Raw genomic sequence first — 24,930 nt, 5'->3', positions numbered from 1 at the left:
GCGCCCATGTGGGTCCGATGCCTGGAGCCCTCACTGCGCAGCGAGCAGCCGAGGTGATGGCCATGGTGACGTCTGCTGTGTGGTTTCACTCGTCCCGTGTCCACAGCCAGTCCACACTCGAGGACACGGGCTCACCCAGCAGCCCACAAGCCCTGTCCTTTGGAGCCGTCCTTCCGGGATGGAGCCAAACTTGTGGTGGATCAGAGCCCGAAGGGGGCATGTGTGTGCCTGTTCCCCTCTGCGGGCACGCGTGCCCGTGCATGTTGCTTGCTTTCTCTCCTCCTGCCCCTCTGCCATTCAGATCCGCGCTGTGGGCTGAGGCGGCAGCTCAGGGGCCCAGGACACCCTGCAGGGCGCCGATTCCCCCCTCCGCCCCTAGCACCCCCGGGACAGCAAGCAGTACCCTGTCAGTGCTCGCTTGGGGCTGTGCAGCCCTGTCCAGATGTTCTGGCCTCACTGCCCAGCTCAGGCCTCCGACTCCCCAGGCCTCTGACTCCCCAGGCAGGTGGGGCTCAGGGCAGGGACATTCAGCTCCCTGAGTGGAGAGCAGGCCAGGTCCTCCGTCTACACAGCAGGAGCGAGTGGAGAGCACTACTCCAGTTTTGTGGGTCCATCAGGGTCACGATGTCTCGGATGGATGTCCTCTGGGAAGCTCTCAGCAAGGAGGCCCCTTCGAGCAGAGCTTTGAGACACGTGCAGAAGCGACAGAAGGGCTCTCAGCAGGAGAAACGGGGTCTGCCTGCTCCGGGCACCGGGTGCACAGTCTGGGCACAGGAGACTCCCCTGGGGGACAAGAGCCCAGTGTGCCTCCCCCCAGATCCCCTGCTTCCTCTGGGGGGGGGGCGGGATTTGCCAGGTAGGGGATCTCGTTGCTAAATTTATTATCACATTGAGTGCACACGTGTCCTGGGCAAGATTCTCCCCAGAAGTGTGTCCACCTGCAGGCCTCACAAGCAGCTTAAGTTCTCCGCTGTTATAAAGGCTTCATGCTCTTTCAAAGGACATGAACTCAGATCTCTTCAGCCCAGAGCAATGGTGCCCACAGCAGACAAATCCATCCGCCTGGAACCTGGTAGGAGAGCAGCCTTCTGGCTCCGTGGGGAAGCAGTGCCATCGGATCTGTGGTGACGTCCAGAACCAAGGTGCAGTGGCGGTGGAAGGTGGGGTAGAAGGCCTGTATCTCTGAGAAGCTCAATAAATGCACTAAACTGAACTATGTCCTAAAGGCTCATAGACATCCCCCACAAACCCAGCAGTCTCGCATGCACTTGGCAGTTAAGGCGATTGAGTCTCCTATAAAGAGCGGCCAGGCGGTCGGTCAGGACGTGCACTGCGCTCCTAGCGGGGGCCGTGGGGATGCGTCTACCACGCAGGTGACTTCCTCCCAGCCATCGAGGGAAGCACCTACTGCCCAGAATCTGGGTCATTGGGTGAGACCACAGCGCCATGTGTGTCCACCTGTGTCAGGGTTTTCCAGCCGGGGCTGCTGTGCTCCCTCCGGGCAGCACCCTTGCGGGAGTCCTGCTCTGCCTGGGGTCAGCACTCCTGGCCGTGAGCTCTCACCCAGGCAGCAGCCCTGTCCCTACCTTGTCACACCTGCCGTCCTGGACCTGCTCCGAGGTCTGGCCTCCATTTGCTCAGGCCTGACCCCTCGCCCGGCCCGGGACCTCGGTCCCCTGCGCCCTGGCCCTGGGACTGCATCCCGGTGGGAGATGCGAACAGAGAGGAGGGATGGTGGTGAGGAGGAGGGGGCGGGGCTCACCGGGCGCCTCCCCCAGCGAGAGGGCCCTGCCCACTGGGCAGCCTTACCCAGGAGGACGGCTGGTCAGGGCAGTGCAGCGTGCCCGAGCTGGAGTACAGAACGTCGTCCTTGACCAAGACGGAGACGGCGCGCAGGATGAAGGAGAGGAACAGGTTCAGGTGGATGTAGTTCCGGGTGCAGTGCAGCCTCCTGCGGGGGCGGGGCGGGGGCGGGGCGGGGCGAGGGGAGCGCGGGAGGGGGGAGAGGGGGAGGGGGGAGAGGGAGGTGGGGAGAGGGGGTGAGGGGGCAAGGATGGGGTGAGTGTGGGGATGTGTGGACAGGGGTTGGGGTGATGGGGAGAGGGTGGAGGGGGTTTGGGGTGATGGGGAGAGGGGGTTTGGGGTGATGGGGAGAGGGTCGGGGGTGGCAGATGGGTGTGGGGAAGTGTGGAGGGGGGTTGGGGTGATGGGAGAGGGGGTGGGGGTGATGGGGAGGGGGTGGGGAAGGGTGGACAGGGGTTGGGGTGATGGGAGAGGGGGTGGGGGTAATGGGAGAGGGGGTTGGGGTGATGGAGAGAGGGTGGGGGTGGTGGATGGGTGTGGGGAAGTGTGGACGGGGGTTGGGGTGATGGGAGAGGGGGTGGGGGTGATGGGAGAGGGGGTTGGGGTGATGGGGTGGACGGGGGGGTGGGGGTGATGGGGAGAGGGTGGGGGTGGTGGATGGGTGTGGGGAAGGGTGGACGGGGGTGGGGGTGATGGGGAGGGTGGGGGTGACGAGGGGGGTTGGTGGGAAGGTGGTGGGGACAGAGGGGATCGGGAGGAGGGAGAGGAGAGAGAGCATCACTGACTTTGTGCAGATTTTACTTTTATTTCTTTGTTTTCACATCTTTATCTTTTTCAGGTTCTTTTCCCTCATAGGTTGTTACAAAATACCAGGCATCGTTCCCTGTGCTATAAAGTTGTGCACACTTTAGTAGCTGCCTGTGTGGCTTTAATCTTAGGGTTTCTCCTTGATGGAAGTTCATCTTTTGTTAGCTATTTCTTATTATATAGCACAGATGTTTTCAGTTTTGGATTATGATAAATTTTTTTTTTTTTTTTGTCTTTTTGTTGTTGTTGTTGTTGTTGTTGTTGCTATTTCTTGGGCCGCTCCCGCGGCATATGGAGGTTCCCAGGCTAGGGGTCTAATCGGAGCTGTAGCCACTGGCCTACGCCAGAGCCACAGCAACGCGGGATCTGAGCTGCGTCTGCAACCTCCACCACAGCTCACGGCAACGCCGGATCGTTAACCCACTGAGCAAGGGCAGGGACCAAACCCGCAACCTCATGGTTCCTAGTCGGTTTTGTGAACCACTGCACCACGATGGGAACTCTGATAAATATTTTTGTACACACATATTTCCCCTTATTTCTGACTTATCTCCTTAGTTTATTTAAAGTCCTAGAAACAGGATTTCAGGGAGTTCCCGTCGTGGCGCAGTGGTTAACAAATCCGATGAGGAACCATGAGGTTGCGGGTTCGATCCCTGCCCTTGCTCAGTGGGTTAAGGATCCGACGTTGCCGTGAGCTGTGGTGTAGGTTGCAGACGTGGCTTGGATCCTGAGTTGCTGTGGCTCTGGTGTAGACCGGCGGCTACAGCTCTGGTGAGACCCCTAGACTGGGAACCTCCATATGCTGCAGGAGCGGCCCTAGGAAAGGCAAAAAGATAAAAAAAAAAAAAAAAAAAAAAAAAAAGGAAAAAAATAAGGCAGCCTTCACAGAGCCTGAAATAAGGCTGCCAACCACTGCCATCCCTGACTGGCTCAGGCTGGTCTGCCCACCAGGCTAGACACAGTGGAAGCCTCTCTGTAGTAAGATATCATACAATGCCTCTGCCATTTATTTTTTTATTTTTTTGCCTTTTTTTGCCTTTTCTAGGGCCCCTCCTGCACATGGAGGTTCCCAGGCTAGGGGTCTAAACGGAGCTGCAGCCACCAGCCTACACCACAGCCACAGCAACTCGGGACCCGAGCCACATCTGCGACCTACACCACAGCTCACGGCAACGCCGGATCCTTCACCCACGGAGCGAGGCCAGGGATCAAACCCGCACCCTCATGGTTCCTAGTCGGATTCGTTAACCATTGCGCCACAACGGGAACTCCTCAAGACTTTTTAAAAGTGAGAAAATACAAGAATAGCTGAAAGAAGTTCCCCCGACCCCAAGCAAGAGGATTACAAAGAAAAGCACATGAAGGCCCATGATAAGGTGACTGCTCAAATCCAAAGACAAAGCAAACAGTCCTCAAAGCACCCAGGGAAAGACTCATCCGTCAGTGGAACGATGGTGAGACTGGCAGCGGACTTTTGCAAAAGAAAAAATGATGTATATCTTTAACGTCCAGAAAGAAAACTGCCAACGAAGAATTGAACACTCTTAAAAATACCCCCAAGCATGCAGGCACAATCACGAGGATGTCAGGCAATCAAACGCCATGAGACTTCACGGCCAGGAGGCCTGTGCAGAAGGAGACACTAAAAGGAGAGCTTCAGGCAGGAGGAAAATGGTCCCAGATGGAAACACGAAAATACAGAAAGGAATGAAGAGCCAGGAAAGACAGGCGGGCAGCTCTAAATAAATACTGACTTCCAAACAACAGTGACAACAGCAATCACGCCTCATGGTATTTAAAATTCACGTGGATTTTTTTTTTTTTGTCTTTTTTGCCATTTCTTGGGCTGCTCCCATGGCGTATGGAGGTTCCCAGGCTAGGGGCCCAATCGGAGCTGTAGCCACCAGCCTATGCCAGAGCCACAGCAACACTGGATCCTTAACCCACTGAGCAAGGCCAGGGATCGAACCTGCAAACTCATGGTTCCTAGTCGGATTCGTGAACCACTGTGCCACGACGGGAACTCCTATACGTGGAATTAGAACACATAACAACGGCATTAAAGGGATGGGGGGGGACAGAACGAAGAGCTGAAACTGGGAACTGGAGGTTAAGGCCTGTGAGACAGGATGCAGGTTGTAAATACGGGGTGGAAACTAGAAGGAGAGTAGAATATATAACTAACAATCTAAACTGGAATAAGAACCCTTGATAACTGAGCAACACCAGCTGGTGCAGGAGCAACAAGACTGCTGAGACAATAGAAAGCGAAGAGACAGACGGTGGATTGAAACTCTAAGCTGTCCATACGTCTAAATGCGAGGGCACGTTACTGCCCATAAAAGAAAAATAGACTAGAAATAAAAAGCACATCTCGATGAAATGGAGCTTTCCAAATACTCAGATTAAATATAAAATAGGGAATTCAAAGTAAAAGCACAGAAAACAGCATACCTTGCAAATCGTAAATAAAAAAAAGTTAACACAACTACATTAACACAACAGGGTATTTATTTTGTCTTTCTGCCTTTTCTAGGGCCGCTTCTGCGGCATATGGAGGCTCCCAGGCTAGGGGTCTCATCAGAGCAAATCACCAGTTGCTGTGGCCTACACCACTGGAGCCACAGCAACGCGGGATCCAAGCCTTGTCTGCGACCTACACCACAGCTCACGGCCACGCCGCATCCTCAACCCACTGAGCAAGGGCAGGGGTCGAACCCACAACCTCATGGTTCCTAGTCGGATTCGTTAACCACTGCGCCACGACGGGAACTCCCATCCGTTTTTTTTTAAATGCAAGTGATGCTGAAGGCACCGATTTAATCCTAAAAACCTAAAGCTTTTCCTAGATAGAAATTTCTACCCCCATCCGTGAACCCTGTTCAACATCTCTCATCACAGAGAACCCCCCCCGCCGAGGGTCCAGAGGCAGGAAGGAGGGGCGGCATTCAAAGAGTGCTTACACTTGCCAGGTAGGCTCCCCAGCCTGCATGCTTTAGAGATGCACAGAGAACTTAAGCAATTTGTCCAAGGTCACACAGCGGCCGAGGGACTGACCCAGGATGTCAATCTGTCCTCATGCACCTGTACCCTTCACTGTATGTCATCAGAGCGCCACCATGAGGCCCAGATGTAGGTGCTTCTAAGTGGAAAGAGGAAGGCCAGGCTGCATTTTTTTTTCTTTTTTTTTTTTTTTAGGGCCAGGAATCGAACCCGCAACCTCATGGTTCCTAGTTGGTTTCCCAGCATATGGAAGTTTCCAGGCTAGGGGTGGAATCTGAGCTACAGCTGCTGGCCTACACCACAGCCAGAGCAGTGCCAGATCTGAGCTGGGTCTGCAACCTACACCACAGCTCACGGCAACACCAGATCCTTACCTTACGAAGCCCGGCCACGGATCGAACCCGCATCCTCATGGATACTGGTCGGGTTCACGACCCCTGAGCCACAAGGGCAGTACCCAGGATGCATCTTTATTTTCAAAGCATTTGCACACTGCCGAATGGAAATAATAGATGCACCGCATTTGGATCCAGTCCGTATTGTAGCCTCACAGAAGACGTGCAGAGAATTTAAATACACACATCAACCTTAACGTCATATTTCATGCTGCCATTTCCCAAGGGCATTTGATGGGCTTGGCACAGGGGGTGGCTTGGAGGCGGCAGTTTCTGCCCTCCTCTGATGGGCCGAGACGGCGTAAATGGATGGCGTCTCCTCCCATGTTTTTGGCAGAATGGCTTCTTTCTGCTACTTACCTGAAGAGGCAGAGAATGATGCTTCCTGTTGTCAGGGAAATCAGAGAGACACTGTAGCCCAGGGTATAAATGGTCTTTACGAGGACATAAAACGTGATCTGAAAGAGAGGGGAACGCCTCTGTAAGCCGCTGGTGGCCAGCTACGAACAAGGGGCCGGTTCCCACCTCCCCCCCATGCCCTCCCTTCAGGAAGGGCTACGGGCTGCAGAAGCTGGAGCTCCATCCTCAGCCAGAAAGGACACTTCTCTTTAAACACCCACCTGGAGTTCCCGTCGTGGCGCAGTGGTTAACGAATCTGACTAGGAACCATGAGGGTGCAGGTTCGATCCCTGGCCTTGCTCAGTGGGTGAAGGATCTGGCATTGCCATGAGCTGTGGTGTAGGTCGCAGACATGGCTCGGATCTGGCATTGCTGTGGCTGTGGCTGTGGCGTAGGCTGGTGGCTACAGCTTCGATGAGACCCCTAGCCCGGGAACCTCCACATGCCACAGGAGTGGCCCCAGAAAAGGCTAAATAAATAAATAAATAAACACCCACCTGTCCTCATAACTCCGTGTGAATGACCTGGGATCGTTTCCATAAAGCAAACATGTCTGGAGGGCGCGCAGGGCCAGCAAAGGAGAAAGTGCCCACCACTCACAGCCCCCGGGTGCCTCCCTGGGCAGCGGGCCGGAGGGTAAGCCAGAGAAAACCACCGAGCTGGGCCTCGCCTTCAAGACCAGGCTTTGTGGAGGCGTGCGCAGGGCACTGGGCGCTGCCCCTGCCATCGTCACTGAGTGCCACCCCCACAGAAATGGCCAGTTCCAGTTAGAACCAAGTGGCACTGGAGCCCAGGAAGACAGAGATCCTACAGAGATGCCCGCCGTCCCCGTGAACTCCTGGTGGCTTTGGGTCTTAGGTCTATGAACGGCTGAGCTAAGCATGAAAGGAACCTCGAATCCTGCCTTGGGGTGACCCCTTTCCAAAGCCTCCAGAGGTGTGCTGGGGGCGGGTGGGGTCCCTGTCACTCTTGGTGGCTTCGAGCCTGCAGGGAAGAAAGTAGGTGGCCAGCTGGGCTTCTGCAGTGGCCTGGAAAAGGCTGGTCTCAGGTCCTGTCCCTCCCCTGCGTCCCCTCCCGACAGGGGCGGACTGGCCTTCGCTGCCACCTCTGCTGCTTCACTGTGATGACAGTTCAGGCTTAACAGCTGCAAGTGTTTCAAATTACCGAATGCACGGAACACAGGGTCCTGACCCCACACGCCGCTGATCGATGCCAGAATCCAGCCCACAGGGAGCAAAACCTCCAGGCACTCCGGGGCCCACCTCCCTGAGGCTGGATCCCCCCTGCGGGTGCCCTTCTCAGACCCTCTTGCCTGTGTATGCGCTGCGGTCGTGACGGGTTGACGGGGTAGTTGCTTCTGCACATGTAACCCCCACCCACCGTCAGCTGTGCCCCTGACGGCCGGCGCTCTTTCACCCCGTTTTCAAGGTAACCCTCCCCCTCTATTGTGGCTCGAAATGATCTCTGCTGGGCTTTCCCATGTTTATCTTTTTTCCTTACATCCTTTCTTGATGCTCAGCTCTTCCGTCTGGTTTATTCTTTCCCCTGAAGCGCAGTTCAGGCATGTTTCACGAGGGTCTGCTGGGCGTGGATTCCGCCGTCTGTTGTTCTGACCCGTCTCTTTCCCTTCATCTCTGAGCAGCCGCTAGCAGGTGGATTCTGAGCGAGGCCAACTCCCCCACTCGGGAAGCGTGTGCGTCCGCTGCATCCTGGGTGGGCAATCGCCTCTTTCTCTGCGGGTTTTGAGTCTCACCAACTTGATATTTCCCAGTTTCATCCCCGCTGTCTGGCTGTGGAGTTCCTTTTTTTTTTTTTTTTTTTTTTTTTTTTTTTTTTTTTGTCTTTTTTTCTTTTTGCCTTTTCTAGGGCTGCACCCGGGGCATATGGAGGTTCCCAGGCTAGGGGTCCAATTGGAGCTGCAGCTGCTGGCCTACACCACAACCAGAACAACAGGGGATCCAAGCCGCGTCTGCAACCTACACCACAGCTCACAGCAACGCTGGATCCTCAACCCACTGAGCAAGGCCAGGGATCAAACCCGCAACCTCATGGTTCCTAGTCGGATTCGTTAACCCCTGAGCCACAGTGGGAACTCCTGTGGATTTTCTTTTATTTGCTGCACCTGGGGTGGTCAGGGTCTCCGTCTCGCCTGCTGAGACTGTGATCACATTGATGCTGGACCTGCAGGCAGACCCCAAACGCCTCCGTGTCCCTGTGCTGGGTTCCAGCAGTTTCTTCGAATCTATCTTCCCCATTACAGAATTCTCAGTCCATCTGTATCTGATTTGCTGTTTGATGTATCCAGTTGATTTACATTTTAAAAAAATCAGGAGTTCCCATCAAGGCTCAGTGGTTAACGAATCTGACTAGGAAGCATGAGGTTGAGGGTTCGATCCCTGGCCTTGCTCAGCGGGTTAAGGATCCGGTGTTGCCGTGAGCTGTGGTGTAGGTTGCAGACACGGCTCAGATCTGGCGTTGCTGTGGCTGTGGTGGAGGCCGGTGGCTCCAGCTCTGATTCAACCCCTAGCCTGGGAACCTCCATATGCCCTGGGTGTGGCCCTAGAAAAGGCAAAAAGACAAAAAAAAAAAAAAAAGAAAAGATCAAAGTGTAGCTGATTTACAATGTATTAGTTTCAGGTGTACAACCAGACGATTCAATTATATATACACATATACATTCTTTTCCATTACAGGTGATTCCAGATGCGGGATATAGTTCCTTGTGCTACACAGTAGGTCCTGTTGTTTAGCTATAGCTATTATATATTTAGTAGTATGTTTCTGCTAATCCCAAATCCCCAATTTATTCCTCCCCCACTTTCCACTTTGGGAACCATAAATTTATTCCCTATGTCTGTGAGTCTGTTTCTATTTTATAAATAAGTTCATTTGTATCGTTTTTTATGGTATTTGTCTTTCTCTGACTTCCTTCACTTAGTATGAGAATCTCTAGGTCCATCCATGTTGCTGCAAATGGCATTATTTCATTCTTTTTTATGGCTGAGTAGTATTCCACTGTATATTCCATTGTATATTCCATTGTATATATGTACCACATCTTCTTTTTTTTTTTTTTTTTTGTCTTTTGTCTTTTTAGGGCTGCACCTGCGGCATGTGGAGCTGTGGCCGCCAGCCTACACCACAGCTATAGCAACGCCAGATCCGAGCTGCATCTTTGACCTATGCCGCAGCTCACGGCAATGCCGGATCCCTCACACACTGAGCAAGGCCAGGGATCGAACCTGCAACCTCATGGTTCCTAGTCGGAGTCGTTAACCACTGCGCCACAACGGGAACTCCGGTACCACATCTTTATCCATTTCTCTGTCAATGGACATTAGGTTGCTTCCATGTCTTGACTATTGTAAACAGTGCTGCAGTGAACACTGGAGGGCATGTGTCTTCGAATTACAGTTTTCTCCAGATATATGCCCAGGAGTGGGATTGCTGGATCATATGATAGTTCTCTTTTCAGTCTTTTTTTTTTTTTTTTTTTTTTTGCTTTTTAGGGCCACACCTGCAGCATATGGAGGTTCCTGGGCTAGGAGTTGAATTGGAACTGTAGCCGCCGGCCTACACCAGAACCACAGCAACACGGGATCCAAGCCGAATCTGCGACCTACACCACAGCTCATGGCAACACCGGATCCTTAACCCACTAAGCAAGGCCAGGGATTGAACCCACACCTCATGGTTCCTAGTTGGATTCATTTCCGCTGAGCCGTGACAGAAACGGAACTCCTATTTTTAGTCTTTTAAGGAACCTCCATACTGTTCTCCATAGTGGGTGTATCAATTTACAGTCCCACCAACAGCGTAGCTCCCTTTTCTCCACACCCTCTCCAGCACTAATTATTTGTAGACTTTTTGATGATGGCCATTCTGACTGGTGTGAGCTGGTACGTCACCGTAATTTTGAATAGCATTTCTCTAATAATTAGTGATGTCGAGCATATTTTCATGTGCCTGTTGGACATCTGTAAGTGTTCTTTGGAGAAATGTCTATGCCGGTCTTCTGCCCACTTTTTTTTTTTTTTGGATTGTTCTTTTTTTTTTTTTGTTATTGAGTCATGTGCACTGTTTGTATATGTTGGAAATTTAGCCCTTGGCAGTTTCATAGTTTGTGAACATTTTCTCCCATTCTGTAGGTTGTTTGTTTTTTGTTTTCTTTATGGTTTCCTTTGCTGTGCAAAAGCAGTAAGTTTGACTAGGTCCCATTTACTTTTGCTTTTATTTCTATTGCCTTGGGAGGCTGATCTAAGAAAACGCTGGTACAATTTAAGTCAGAGAATGTTTTAACTATATTGTCTTCCAGGAGTTTTATGGGGTCATGTCTTATATTTGAGTCTTCAGGCCCTTTTGAGTTTGCTTTTGTGCATGACGGGAGGGTGTGTTCTAACTTCATTGATTTACGTGCAGTTGTCCAGCCTCCCTGGCACCACTTTCTGAAGAGACTGTCTTATTTCCATTGCATATCTCACCTTCTTTGCCAAAGATTAATTGACCATAGCTGTTTGCGTTTATTTCTGGGCTCTCTATTCTGCTCCATTGATCCATATGTCAGTTTTTGTGCCAATACCACTGATTGATTACTGTAGCTTTGCAGTATTTTCTTTTTTTTTTTTTTTTTGCCTTTTTGCCTTTTCTTGAGCCGCTCCCATGGCATATGGAGGTTCCCAGGCTAGGGGTCCAATCAGGGCTCTAGCCACCAGCCTACACCACAGCCACAGCAACACGGGATCCGAGCCTCGTCTGCAAGCTACACCACAGCTCACAGGAATGCCTGATCCTTAACCCACTGAGCAAGGCCAGGGATCGAACCCGCAACCTCATGGTTCCTAGTCGGATTCATGAACCACTGCGCCATTATGGGAACTCCTGCAGTATTTTCTGAAATCTGTGAGGATTATGCCACCAGCTTTGGTCTTTTGACTCAGGATGTCTCTGGAAATTCCGGGTATTTCATGGTTCCACATTATTTTAGGATTATTGGTTCCAGGTCTGTGAAAAATGTCATGGGTGTTTTGGTAGGATCACATTAAGTCTGTAGATTACTTCGTGTGGTGTGGCCATTTTAACAATATTAATCCTTCCGATCCAAGGGCATAGGATGTCTTTCCATTCCTTTAAACTTTATTCCATTTCCTTTATTAGCATGTTATAGTTTTCAGCACAGAAGTCTTTCACCTCCTTGGTCAGGTTTATTCTTAAGTATTTTATTCTTTTTTCTTTGGTGGCACTCTTGGCACATGGAAGTTCGTGAGCCAGGGACTGAATCCAAGCCACGTCGGTGACCTACATCACAGCTGTGGCCACACCGGATCCTTAACCCACTGCGCTGGGCCAGGGGCTGAACTCGACCCTCAGCAGCAACCCGAGCTGCCACGGAGATAACACCGGATCCTTAACCTGGTGGTGCCACAACAGGAATTCCAGTATTTTATTCTTTCTGATGCAATTTTAAAAGGGATTTAAAAAAAAAAAAAACCACTTTCCGATAGTTCATTGCTAGTGTAAAGAAATGCAACAGATTTCTGTCTGTTTAGATTTTCATTTTTTTAGGTCTATTTTCCCCCCAGATCAGGTCCTTTTTAGAGTATCTTGCTTTCGGTTATTTTCAATTTTCTTTTTTTAAAAAACAGTTAAAATGCACATATTTGTATTCTGTGCTGGTTGCATCCATTATCTCAGTTCTGGGGATGTAATTTCACTGTTTGTTATGTGCTCACTGGTTTACCATGGCTTCTTCCATGTGTAGTTGGTAGCTGTGTGTTCATCTTTGGAGTTGGCTGATGGGAATTTGTGAGGCCTCGGCAAAGAATTCCTCCAGGAGAACCTGTGTTTGTTCTGCCAAGTGCACCCTGTGCTACCAGCTCAGGAATGCTTTACCTGAATAGACGTCTCAGCTCAGAGTTTCTGTGCTGCTCAGCATGACAAGAAAACCCAACTTGCAGAAGGGTATACGGGGTGACAGCTTCTGGGGAAAGACTTAAAATTCCTTCATGGAAAGCAAAGATGAGTGAAAAAAACTGTCCCTGTCACTTCCACCGTCAGAGTCCATCCAGTCCTCCTCTCCAGCCGCCCACCTCTCCCCACTGCTCCGAAGGGACCCACTGTCCCTGCTGTCTGGCACCCTGGTCCTCAGCTCTTCCTTCCTTTTTTTTTTTTTGAGATTTCTGTACTTTCCTGAACTCTTAGCTATGCATTGAGAAGCTTCCTTGTTGTACTTTATTTAGCCTTTCGAGGCGGTTTGTTGTAGAATTTTCACCCCCAATTTCTCGGAAAATTCTTATTTCCCATGAACATGCTTGGTCGCATTGGTGAATGCATCGCCTTCTGTTCATCGCACATGAGAGAGTAATGGACTCGAACACGGTCCAGGTGCCTCGGAGGCAGGGTGAGTGAGGGGAGCCCACACCAGGGCTCCCAGACCTGCTCTTACCGTGGAATCTCTGTTTGGGGACTGACTGTCCAGGAGGCACCATGTGACTTAGGAACCAAGACTAGATGAATTTAGAGGTTTTTTTTTGTGTTTTTATTTTTTTTTCTGTGTTCAGCAGAAAGAACATTTCTGTTTATATCTAGTTTGCTTACACCCGAGTTAGATTTTACATGGCTTCCTCATTGAGGAAGCTTCGTTTGGGTACCTGCAAGTTGCCTCCCTAAGGCCTCAGTGGAGCAGAGCAGAGTCCAGAGTCCAGGGTGGTTGAGGGCCCCGAGGTCAAGCAGCCTCAGGAAGGTCTTTTCAGACCAGCGTGCACGACAGCCCACAGCAACCGTGGGCAACGCAGAACCCAGCCTGGCGAGCCCCTCAAAGAGCCACACGATGCCTGTAGAGCTTAGTGGACAAGACCTGTCCCTGCAAACAGCTCTTAGGAGAATGAGGCAACCACAAGAAAACAATCAGGGTCTCTGCTGGAGCAGGAAGGGTGGACAGCTTTTAGGGTTAAACAGAGCGGGGACTTGGCGAGCAGAGGGACGTGGCCTTGCGAAGACCCGTGGCTCCTGCACCATGACCTTGGCTTTCAGATCCATGGGGAAAGGATGGGCCATTCAGTGTGATCCTGGGAGAACAAAATACTTTCTTGGTGAAGAAGCCAGTCCTTACTTCCCAAAGTTGCTGCAAGTCAATTCCAAGTACGTTAGAGTCACTGCTAAAGACGCATGTTCTTCTTCTTCTTCTTTTTTTTTTTTTTTCTTTTTTTTAGGGCCACACTCGTGGCATATGGAAGTTCCCAGGCTAGGGGTCAAATCGGAACTGTAGCCGCTGGCCTATACACCACAGGTCACGGTGATGCTAGATCCTTAACCCACTGAGCAAGGCCAGGGATCGAACCTGCAACCTCATGGTTCCTAGTCGGATTCGTTTCCGCTGAGCCATGACGGGAACTCCCAAGATGCACATTCTAAGAAGAAACGATACAAGTGGCTGGGTGCTGCTGTTAGGGTGCAGATGCCTAAGTGGAAGAGGAAAGAGGTCAAGTCCCAGTGATCCCACATGAAATGTGAAGGATTTCCCAGCTGGTGAGAAACCTGGACTCCATCCTCGGTGGACCAGATGCTTTCTGGTGGATGGGAAGGAAGGTGCCCCAACGGGGAAGCTGGCAAAGCAAACGAGCTCCTGAACTTGGAAAGGCCTGAGCCCATTCGTAATCAATCAAGGGCAATTAAAATAACAAGATAGCTTTTTTTCTGGTTTAAAAAATTGGTGAGAATTGAAAAAAAATATGAAACTGCTGGTGAGGGCATCAGCTAGATGGGCATCACATCTCGTCTTGGGGAAAATACACATTGGCACATCTTTTTGGAGAGCCGTTTGACAACATAACTAAAAGCACTAGAAAAATCCTTTTCCTATTTCACATCCTCTGACCAGGAATTTGAGATCTGTGCTCAGGTGTGTTTATTTAGTAAAACAACGAAATAACAGAAACAATCCCAGAATAACAGAAACAACCTAAATTGTGAACGGTTGAGTCAATTCGGCATATTCATAAAAGAGAACATCCCGCTGCCCTTAAAAATTGCATTTTCAAGGCTACGGACTGATTTAAGGAAAGGTTCATGGTTAGAATCGTTTATAAAACAAAACAAGCCAGGTGTACAAATAGGTACCATGGTACTTTTGAAATGAATACGTAGGCACGGGGAAGAGATGGGGGTGCTACCCATCCGTCACCCATCATTCTCTCCTCCTGAGTCCCTCTCGGAAGCCTCCCCTCCCCCCTCCGCCGCCAACACACCAGTGCACACGTGTAATCAGAGCCGCAGAATCGGGGACAGGTAGGTAGCACAGGTGAGAACAGTGGCTGCGCGGAGGTGGGAGCAGGGCTTTCAGTCTCGAGCTCTCAGCAAAACTGCTGTTATGTTCCTACGGGAGAACCTGCCTCTTTTCTTTATCACCTGTAACATCTAGAATCTGCACCCCAACCTTCACAAAACAGACCTAAAGGGCACGTCCTTGGGGGCAAACCATCCGTCCTGGGGCGCCTCCCTCCTAACGTCTTTGACGTGAGAAGGCACAGCTACCCTTCAGGTGAGCGAGTTATTTAAAATGTTCCGTTTTCATCACTTTTGGATGCATACAAGATTTATTCGAAATGTCTGGCTGAACTTAATATGCAGTTTTGACCTGATCAGAATAATGGGATGGCCCCCTCCCCAAACTCACTCTTAATGAGTTTTAGGCGCTTATGGAAGACTTATAACCGGATATCAGTAAGGACTTGTTTTCCTTAAGCCAACAAGAGCAATCAAAGAACACGTAGGACCCTCTGTAATTCTTAACTCTTTTCTTTGTCATTACTTTGGGCACCCGTTATGCTTGAGGTCCATGAAAAGCTGGCTCAGGTGTTCCCGTCGTGTCGCAGCGGTTATCGCATCCGACTAGGAACCATGAGGTGGCGGGTTCGGTTCCTGGCCTTGTTCAGTGGATGAAGGATCTGGCGTTGCCATGAGCGGTGGTGTAGGTCACAGACATGGCCCGGATCTGGTGTGGCTGTGGCTGTGGTGTAGACTGGCAGCTACAGCTCCAATTGGACCCCTGGCCAGGGCACCTCCACATGCCGAGGGAGCGGCCTTAGAAAAGGCAAAAAGACAAAAAAAAAAAAAAAAAAAAAAGAAAAAAGAAAAAAGAAAAGCTGGTTCAGAGAATATATGACGTAGCTGAGGTTTTATTGGCCCGGCTTTTGCAGTCAGACAGCCTGCATCTGGCTACACCGCTGGCAAGCCACGTGGTTGCTGCCAGCCTCCGGTGACATGCCAATCTCTGTCTGAAGATCCTTTCAAATGTTGAGGGTTCTGTATCACCCCACCTGATTACTGAGAATGTCTGGAGCCTGGTGTGGTGGTGTGGGGTGAAATAATGGAGGAATCTATTACAGAACACAGAGTTTGCTTTTTTCCTGCAATCTGAATAACGTTCTCACTACCATCGAACAGAAAACCTCTAATTATACCCCCAGATTATATTGTGCTCAAGTTTATATAATTGGGTTTCAGATCCAATGTCCCTTCTCCCAGCAATGCCCAGGCACTTAACGGGTAGAAGGCCCTGACCTCTGGGGCTTTTCCCGAGGCTTCTCAGAGGGGTATCTGGGATTACGTTGGGGTGAACACAGAGAACTCAGGAAAAACAGTGGGTGAAGAGTTCCCGTCGTGGTGCAGTGGAAACGAATCTGACTGGCACCCATGAGGATTCGATCCCTGGCCTTGCTCAGTGGGTTAAGGATCCGGCGCTGCCGTGAGCTGTGGTGTAGGTCACAGACGTGGCTCAGATCCTGCGTTGCTGTGGCTGTGGTGTAGGCTGGCAGCTGTAGCTCCAATTCGACCCCTGGCCTGGGAACCTCCATATGCCGTGGGTGTGGCTCTAAAAAGACGAAAAGGAAAACCCAAAAAACAAAAAAACAGTGGGTGAGTGGGAGGCATCCAAGGGACAGGGACCCCCTTTGTCTGACGCGGCTGCCACCTCCCCAGAGGACAAAGGTCCATCATGCCTCGGGGCTTCCACGCCCCTCAGATCCTGACGCTCACCCATCTTCAGATGCTCTGAAGGCCAATGAGCGGGTCGAGCCAGCATGGCTGCAGTTCTGCTCTGAAGATGTCCATTGCTGGCGGAGGCCAAAGCCAGGGTGTTGGCTGTACTTCAGACAGCCAGAGCTGTTCTTCTGGGTTATCAAAGGCCTGTCATCCCCAAACAAAAGGGTGACAACCTAGAAACCCAGTCAGGCAGCTAATTCAGCCTCAGAGTTCCATCCAATGGCTAGAATGACCCGGCGACTGGTAAACCCCAGGGCACAACAGAAGGCCTGAGTTTGGGCTGCGTGTATGGCCCTGGAACAAAGCAGCCTTGCCTGGTGAGACCTGGGCTTCCCCATCGGGGACGTGATCGAGCCCAGGAAGCCGGGGAAGGCAGGGCCCAGGGTCCCTCCTGCAGCCCCATTTCCAGGTGAGGCGGTCTCTGGAAAGGTATGGATGCCTGGGGCTCCAGCAACCTGGGACCTCATCTCTGAGCCTGAACAAACATTTTGCACGTGACCTTGTATTTTCTTTCTTACAGAAAGGCCTCAAATTGTTTAAGCTCGAGGCTCACAGGACGATGCCCAGGCTGCACAGCCTCACGGGGTGTGGGGGGCACTTGCTCCTGAGGGGCCTCCGCTGCAGAGGTCATGCAATCACAGATGTCTCCTTACACGGGAAGATCAACACCGGTGGGGACCGGAGCGTGCCCTGGGGGGCGGGGACCGGGGTCAGGTCTCCAGTGCTTGGGCAGCAGCCCTCAGGGACACAGGTAGCAGGGGATCGCCTCGTGGTTTTACCAGGGGAGACGGTCTCAGGGTCACACGTTACCATCACAAGTGGGAGACCAATCTACTCGTAACAGCGCTTCAAAAGCTGCCGTCATCATCACACGATCACGTGCTTCAGGAAAACAGTGCAGAGATGCTTCTTTTTCTTCCCAAGGCTGAGCCGCTGCAGGGGCCCGCGCTGGACGGTAGGGACAGGGCCCCCTGCACGCCGAATCGCTTCTGAGTCCGCAGGCACGCCCCAGGCCAGCTTCGGCTGCAGGTCCCACCCTACTGGCTGTCCCCCAGGGTGACATGAGTGTGTGGGACCAGGTGACATCCAAGCCTCTTCCAGCTCCAAGGGCGCGTGCTCGAGAGTGGTCCAGAGCTTCACGGCAGAGTTCTGCTGAAGGGAGCCTGCAGACTCAGCGAGTGTTTCCAAACAGTGCGTCATAACCAGGCCAGCAAAGCCTCCAGTGGGCCTGGGCCGGGCCTGGTTTGCGTCTGCTGTCCCCGAGGGACTATTAATAGCTCCCCTTTCTCTCTGGAGAGGCCAGATTTGGCTGATATTTTATACAGCCGTCCTATTTATAACCCAGTAGTGGGTTATGCAATCACTTTTGTGGGTCGCAATCAAGGCGAAAGAAGGTAGCACAGAAAATGTGGCTGTGTGAACTGGTTGTGGGGAGGGGTCATAGGGCGACATGCATGTCTCCAGGAGGCAAGCGGAACCACTGTGGACACCAGCATCTAAGGATGGGCCTTGGAGTTCCCGTCATGGCTCAGGGGTTAACGAATCTGATTAGGAACATGAGGTTGCGGGTTCGATCCCAGGCCTCGCTCAGTGGGTCAAGGATCCGGCGTTGCCGTGAGCTGTGGTGTAGGTCGCAGACGTGGCTTGGATCCCACGTGGCTGTGGCTGTGGTGTAGGCCGGTGGCTGCAGTTTCAATTCGACCCCTAGCCTGGGAACCTCCATATGCTGCAGAAGTGGCCCTAGAAATGGCAAAAAGACAAAAAAAAAAAAGATGGGTCTTCTGGATTAGGAGGCATGGCCCGTCTCTGGGGTACAGAAGGGCTTGTGGGTTCAACGAGCTCCCCCTGCACCCCGAAAAAGGAATGAGAAAAGTGCTGCCCTGTGCTTCCAACTCTGCCCTCGGATCATGCAGCCGAGGCAGGAGCAGGAGCAGGAGAAGGCAGCTGAGGGAAGCGCAGGAGCGGGTGAGGTGCCCGGTGCTGGGGAGGCCCGGCATGTCGCCAGTCGGGTGGGGCTCCTGGGGGCCACAGTCGTCTCTGTGGTAATCACTCCACTTCTGGCAGCTCCCCGTCATCCCAGGGCAGCTCCTCATCCCCATTCCTCTGCCAGGGCTTCAGGCTCCTCTGAGAAGGTGCCACAAGAGGCTCACACACGTGTGTCCTGTGGGGCAGCAGGCAGTGCTTGTCTCACCGCAGGACAGGCTGAGCGAGTCTCCAGTTGGGGGCCTTTCCCTGGGGTGGCTCTGGAGAAGGGCTGAGGCAGGACTTGGGAGCCCGAGGGCCAGCAGTCCTTGCCAGAGGCCAAGAAGTAGCCTCTGTCTCAGGTTCAAGGAGATTCCTAGCCTCACCTCGAAAAAGCAAGGCAGAGGCTTCTTTGTCTTGTCTTTTTGGGGGGCCGCACCTATAGCATATGGAGGTTCCCAGGCTAGGGGTCAAATTGAAGCTGTAGCCACTGGCCCACGCCACAGCCACAGCCACGCGGGATCCGAGCCACGTCTGTGACCTACACCACAGCTCATGACAACACCAGATCCTTAACCCACTGAGAGAGGCCAGGGATCGAACCTGCGTCCTCATAAATCCTGGCTGAGTTCGTTACCGCTAAGCCATGACAGGAACCCCTGAAGCTTCTTTGTTTTAAAACAAATGTTTTAGAGGCTACCAGAAACACCAGTCTGTTTTCATGGGATCGTGGTCCAAAGTGCAGACATCAAGCCTCTCCCCAAGACTCACACACCAGCTCAGGATTCCTCACGAAGCTTGCCTCATGTGCTGTGAAGGTGTCGTGAGTTGAATTTCTTCCTGCATGTCTTCAAGACCCACCCGTTCTGCTTAGGAGACTGTACAATGACTGTAAGAGTGACGCATATTTTGCGATTGACAAAAGTTAATTCACTGACTTCCTCAACCGCCTGTGAAGGAGCAGAGGGAGTGTTAGCCACGCCCCTTTGTACGGATGAGGGGCCTGAGCCTGGGGTGCGCGGCTGGTTTAAGCACACGGGACCCCCAAGGAACAGAGCTAAGACCCCAGCCAAACCCCAGTGTCCTGCCTCCAAGAAGGCTCCCTCCACATGGAAAATTACTTGTCCATTTCAGTCCATTTCAGTTTTTTTCCTTTAAGAGGAATCCCTCAGTTTCGCGTGTCAGGAGCTTATAAATCACCACTCATCATAACAATGAGTAAAACACTAGACAGCCTGAAAGATCGAGCACTTTTCTTGGGTCCACAAGAGAGGAGGTAGGACACGGGACAAATAGCTGCCCCAAGACTGGAGAGAGACAGGCAGCGGCAGGAGCTGAGGGTTCCCCGAGCAGAGTCATGCGCTGATGGTGAAGCTCCAGGAATCAAGATACTGTGCAAAAAAACAAATGTATGCAGAAGACCTAAATAGACATTTCTCCAAAGAAGACAGACAGATGGCCAGCAGGCATGTGAAAATATGCTCCGCATCACAAATCATTAGAGAAATGCAAATCAAAACTGCCACGAGCTGTCTCCTCGCACCAGTCAGAATGGCCATCATTAATAAGACTATAAATAAAACATACTGGAGGGGGTGTGGAGAAAAAGGAACCCTCCTACACTGCTGGTGGGAAGGTACGTTGGTGCACCACTGTGGAAAACAGCATGGAGGTTCTTGAGAAAACTAACATAGGACTACCCTATGACCCAGCCATCCCGCTCCTGGGGATACATCCAGACATGATCTTCATTCAAAAAGATTCATGTTCCCCTATGTTCATAGCAGCATTCTTCACAACAACCAAGACACAGAAGCCACCTAAAAGTCCATCGACAGAGAAATGGGTAAAGAAGATGTCAGATGTATAGACAGTGGAATATTACTTAGGCATAAAAAAGAACAAAAGAAAGCCATTTGTAGCAACATGGATCCAACTAGAGATTCTCATACTAAGTGAAGTGAGTCAGAAAGAGAAAGACAAATATCACCTGATATCACTTAAATGGGGAATCTAAAATATGGCACCAATAAACTTGTTTACAAAACAGAAATAGACTCACAGACATAGAGAACAGGCTTGTGGTTGCTAAGCGGCGGGGGAGGGAGTGGGATGGAAGGGGAGTGTGGGGTTAGCAGATACAAACTTTTCCATTTAGAATGGAGAAGCAATGAGGTCCTGCTGTACAGCACAGGGAACTATATCCAGGCATTTGGGCTAGATCACGATGGAAGGTAATATGAGAAAGGGAATGTATATAAATATGTATTTGTGACCGGGCCACTTCGCTGTCACTTGGCACAACATTGTAAATCAACTATACAATCATACGATTTAAAAAAGAATGAATGTGGACACAAACCTTATGCTGTCATAAAATTTCACTCCATAAAATCTCACTCAAACTAGGTCATAGACCCAAGTATAAAATGCAAAACTATAAAACTCCTGGAAGGGAACAGAGAAAAAAGTCTTGGTGACCTTGGATATGGTGATGCTTTTTATTTTATTTATTTATTTATTTATTTATTTTGCCTTTTTGCCTTTTCTAGGGCCACTCCCTTGGCATATGGAGGTTCCCAGGCTAGGGGTCTAATCAGAGGTATAGCCCCCCGCCCACACCAGAGCCACAGCAACGCAGGATTCGAGCCGTGTCTGCGACCTACACCACAGCTCCTGGCAACGCCGGATCCTTAACCCACTGACCGCATGGTTCCTAGTCAGATTCGTTAACCTCTGTGCCAGGACGGGAACTCCTGGTGATGCTTTTTAAAATACAACACCTAAGGTGCCAATCATGAAAGAAATAACTGATCCGCCGGACATCACGAAAATCAAAACATTCTCAGCAGAAATTGACAGAACATTGTAAATCAACAGTAAGAGAAAAAAATAAAAATCTTACAAAACATTGAAAAATTCTGCTCTGCGAAGAACTTTCAGAGAAGGAGAAGACAAGCCGCCAAATGGGAGAGAGTATTTGCCACCTGGGACTGATGCTCAAAACAGAGAACCCTTAAAACGCAGCAAGAAGAGAACAAACCACCCCATTAAAAAGGGGCCAAAGACCTTAACAGATACCTCACCAAAGACAGGTCCAGGTGCAAGAAGGCTGGTGGAAAGATGTGGCACACCAAATCCTGGGTTGTGGGGTCAGGCTGGACCCCAGAGCCAAGAGGAACATCCAGCGCCCACACGAGGGTGGGGCCTGTCTGGGTTTGTGCTTTAAATTCCATTAACCCAAGAGACCGCGGGCTAGTTTCCCTTGACGGTAAAATGATGCTTAAGAAGAAGGCTGTACCTCGTGGGCTTGTTGGGGGCTTAAATGAGATAATCCCCGTAGAGAGCTTGAAGGTGCTCTTAGTAGATGCTCCACAAACGATTTATGTCCCTTGGTTGGATTTTATAACGAAAATATTTTTTATAATGAGAGAGATTTTTAAGGTTATTCATCCAGAGACCCAAGTCCTCCTCGGTCAGGTTAAGAAATACCTTCAAGTAGGAGGGCCTGTAGCGGCGCAGTGGAAACGAATCTGACTAGGAACCATGCGGTTGCGGGTTCGATCCCTGGCCTCGCTTAGTGGGTGAAGGAGCCGGTGTTGCCATGAGCTGTGGTGTAGGTTGCAGATGTGGCTCGGATCCTGAGTTGCTGTGGCTGTGATCTAGGTGGGCAGCAATAGCTCCGATGAGACCCCCAGCCTGGGAACTTCCATATGCCGCAGGCGCAGCCCTAAAAAGACAAAAGACAGAAAAAAAAAAAAAAGAAAAACAAAGAAATACCTTCAAGCTTCCTTTGTACACATCCCGGATCTCAAATTAAACCCCCAGCCCTGCGCTTGCTTGGGGTGGGTACCTTTTCCCCGCACCGGGCCCAGCCCTGCATCGGGGTGGAGGGCGAGGGATGCAGATGGTTCCTCCTTCGGTCTGTGGGTGGTCAGAGGCCCCACAGGTGCCCGCAGTGGGAAGCGCCCTGAACTTTGGGTTCCAGCATCTCTACCCTTCTTCGCTGCAGCCTTCGGGGACGCCTGGGAAAGTGGGACGGCTGCAGGTGGGCCGTGGACAGCACTGCCTGGGGCCAAGGTGACCAGGCGCCCTCACAGCAAGGCTGGGTCACCTGGGTGGTGTCACACGCCCTTGCCCCCGAGGTCACCGGGCACGGGGAAGGTGCCCCTTGAGTGTCTGATGCCTCGTGGAGAAGGTGAGGGGTCGGATGGTCACACCTGCCGCTCACTTGGAAGAGGGCCGATCCCTAGAAGCTGCACTGCTGTTCAGCTCGGAGCAGGGGTCTGGCAGCTTCTGGTAGCGTGGCCTGACGGTGACATCTCAGAGCAGGAGGCTCTGGGGCGGGGGCCGGGGCCTCGGGGCTGTTGGCAGAGGCCCCAGGACCGCGTGGCTGGCTTGCAAAACACCCCTGGTTCAGTCCTAACACAGAGCACTCCTTCGTGGGTGTGGACAGGGTGGAGGAGAAATGGGCTGCCTTTTAAAATCCAAATATGACGTTTCTGAGGTAGCGAAACAGCCCTGGCTATTTCGAAGCACTTTCTGCCACAGAGACCTATGCTGAGCAAGGATTTATGAGGACAATGCACGGACCCAGGGGTTGGGAGCTGGCCTGACCCCAGAAATATCAGACAGAGCCTGCAGAGACCCCTTCTGTGAGGTCAAGGCCAAAGTTCTTCACACATGATTCATGAAAGACAGAGAAGGACTGAGGGGTAGGAAGAGGCTGGGGTCACGGCCACCAGTGTCACACACAGGCTTGTCCCTGATGGGGATAGCAGATGAGGTAACAGCTTTGGAAAAATCCTAAATTTCCTAATTTACTAAAGGTGCCGAGGTTTTTCTTTCAGGAAATACACCCTTGAGCTTGACCCGCTAAGCAGGCAGGAGTGTGCCACCCAGCCCAGCGGGCGACTGTGTCCACATCTGCCCCCCCGCTGTCAGAGAGACAGTGGAGGTGGAGAGAGGGCCCCCGCCAGCCTGGTGCCCTGCACTGTTCCTGCAGGTGCATCTCTTTCGAAGAGGTTTCAGGAGACGCAAGACAGAGGGAAGGTGACAACTGAGACTCCTCATTGTCCCAACAGGGTCCAGGGTGGAGGGCCAATGTCACTGAGAAATGATCTGTTGAATGACATACACTTAGGTGTTCTGGGGGGACTTAAACTTTGATTTTATTTGACTACAAAAGTAGCAGAAGCTTATTTTGGAGAAAATAGGACATGGAACCAAACCGTAAAAAGGAACGTGCAGTTCCAAGGCCCCTGCTCCTGTCCTTATCAGCAGCCTCGCCATGCCCACCTCCAGCCACCCTAACTCCCTAATCACACGGATGTGACAGGTGGAGCCAACAAGCCAACAGCAGGTGAAACTTTCCAAAACTCTGTTGTCTCTTTTTAGCCTTTTTTTTTTGTCTTTTGTCTTTTTAGGGCCCCACCCGAGGCACATGGAGGTTCCCAGGCCAGGGGTCCAATCAGAGCCGCAGCCACCGGCCTACACCACAGCCACAGCCACGCGGGATCTGAACCGTGTCTGCCACCTACACTGCAGCTCATGGCAACGCCGGATCCTTAACCCACGGAACAAAGCCAGGGATCGAACCCACAACCTCATGGTTCCTAATTGGATTCGTTTCCACTGTGCCACGACGGGAACTCCTTTTTTTTTCAGGTTTTAACAGCAATCGTGGGTACCCAGTAAAACAAATATTACTCATTTCCATACTTGCTTCAATTATTTCTCAGGACCACAGGCTTGGAGTCCTGAAATTGTACACCACATGGAAACGAGCAGCATCACCCAGCGAACATCCTGGGGCCCCGCAAGTCTGCCCCAGAAGTGGAGCTTTCCACCTGCCCCTGCCTTGAGGGCCCGGCTGGGGCAGCCTGCATCCCCGAGACCTGTCCTGGGGCTGCCCGACCCTCTGCAGGGGCCCAGCCTGTAGCCCTGAGTCCCCCAACCGAGGCCTCAGCCCTGTGGACACACCTGGTCCCCACGGTTGTCTTAGAGAATCAGAGGCAACCACTCAGCAGCGCAGGGCTCTGGTGTCGCTGCGGTGGGTCCGCGGCTCCGCCTCCCCACCCCTGCCAGGCTGCGGTCACCTGCATCTCAGGCGCACTGGGTCTCCGTCCCTGGTGACGAGTTTTTCCTCTGCATTTCCCTCGACTCGCCTGCATTGCTTCCTGAGTGTTTCTTCTTCATTATTTGAGCCTCATTTCTGTACCCTTGTCTCCTTGCAGGAGAACCTTCTAGACCGGGGGATCCATCCTGGGACCCGAGTGTCTCTCTAGATTTCCTTGTTAACCTCCTCTTCGTCACTCTGTTTCTCCTTTGGCTTCTGGAAAGACTCATTCCTTTACTCAGCAAGCACTAAGCCTCATGCTCCCAGGCCCAGTAAAACCAGCATAAAAAGAGCTAATAATTGGGTCCGCTATGTGAATCTCCGGAATCACCTTTCTTTTGGGGGTCAGATTTCTACCTGGACCATCCGCACTTACGGATGCCCCTAGTCCTGCAGGTGCTG

At 51.6% G+C, this 24,930-nt stretch overlaps 1 protein-coding gene across 1 annotated transcript in view; it reads right to left on the bottom strand.

Moving 5' to 3' along the window:
• VIPR2 (vasoactive intestinal peptide receptor 2) overlaps positions 1 to 24,930 on the bottom strand; it is a 71,225-nt gene that overhangs the window by 11,804 nt on the left and 34,491 nt on the right. Inside the window, 2 exon segments of the mRNA NM_001195117.1 lie at positions 1,810 to 1,951; positions 6,372 to 6,469. Coding sequence (NP_001182046.1) covers positions 1,810 to 1,951; positions 6,372 to 6,469 — 240 coding nt within the window.

This window comes from Sus scrofa, chromosome 18 (assembly GCF_054392235.1).
Source record: "Sus scrofa isolate SSC_HxYL_T2T_F1_AM1 chromosome 18, Sscrofa_HxYL_maternal_Yorkshire_Landrace_v2.0, whole genome shotgun sequence".
In the NCBI taxonomy this organism is placed as follows: domain Eukaryota; kingdom Metazoa; phylum Chordata; class Mammalia; order Artiodactyla; family Suidae; genus Sus; species Sus scrofa.
The sequence above is the reverse complement of the archived record's forward strand: the minus strand, read 5'-3'. Positions and strand labels throughout refer to the sequence as shown.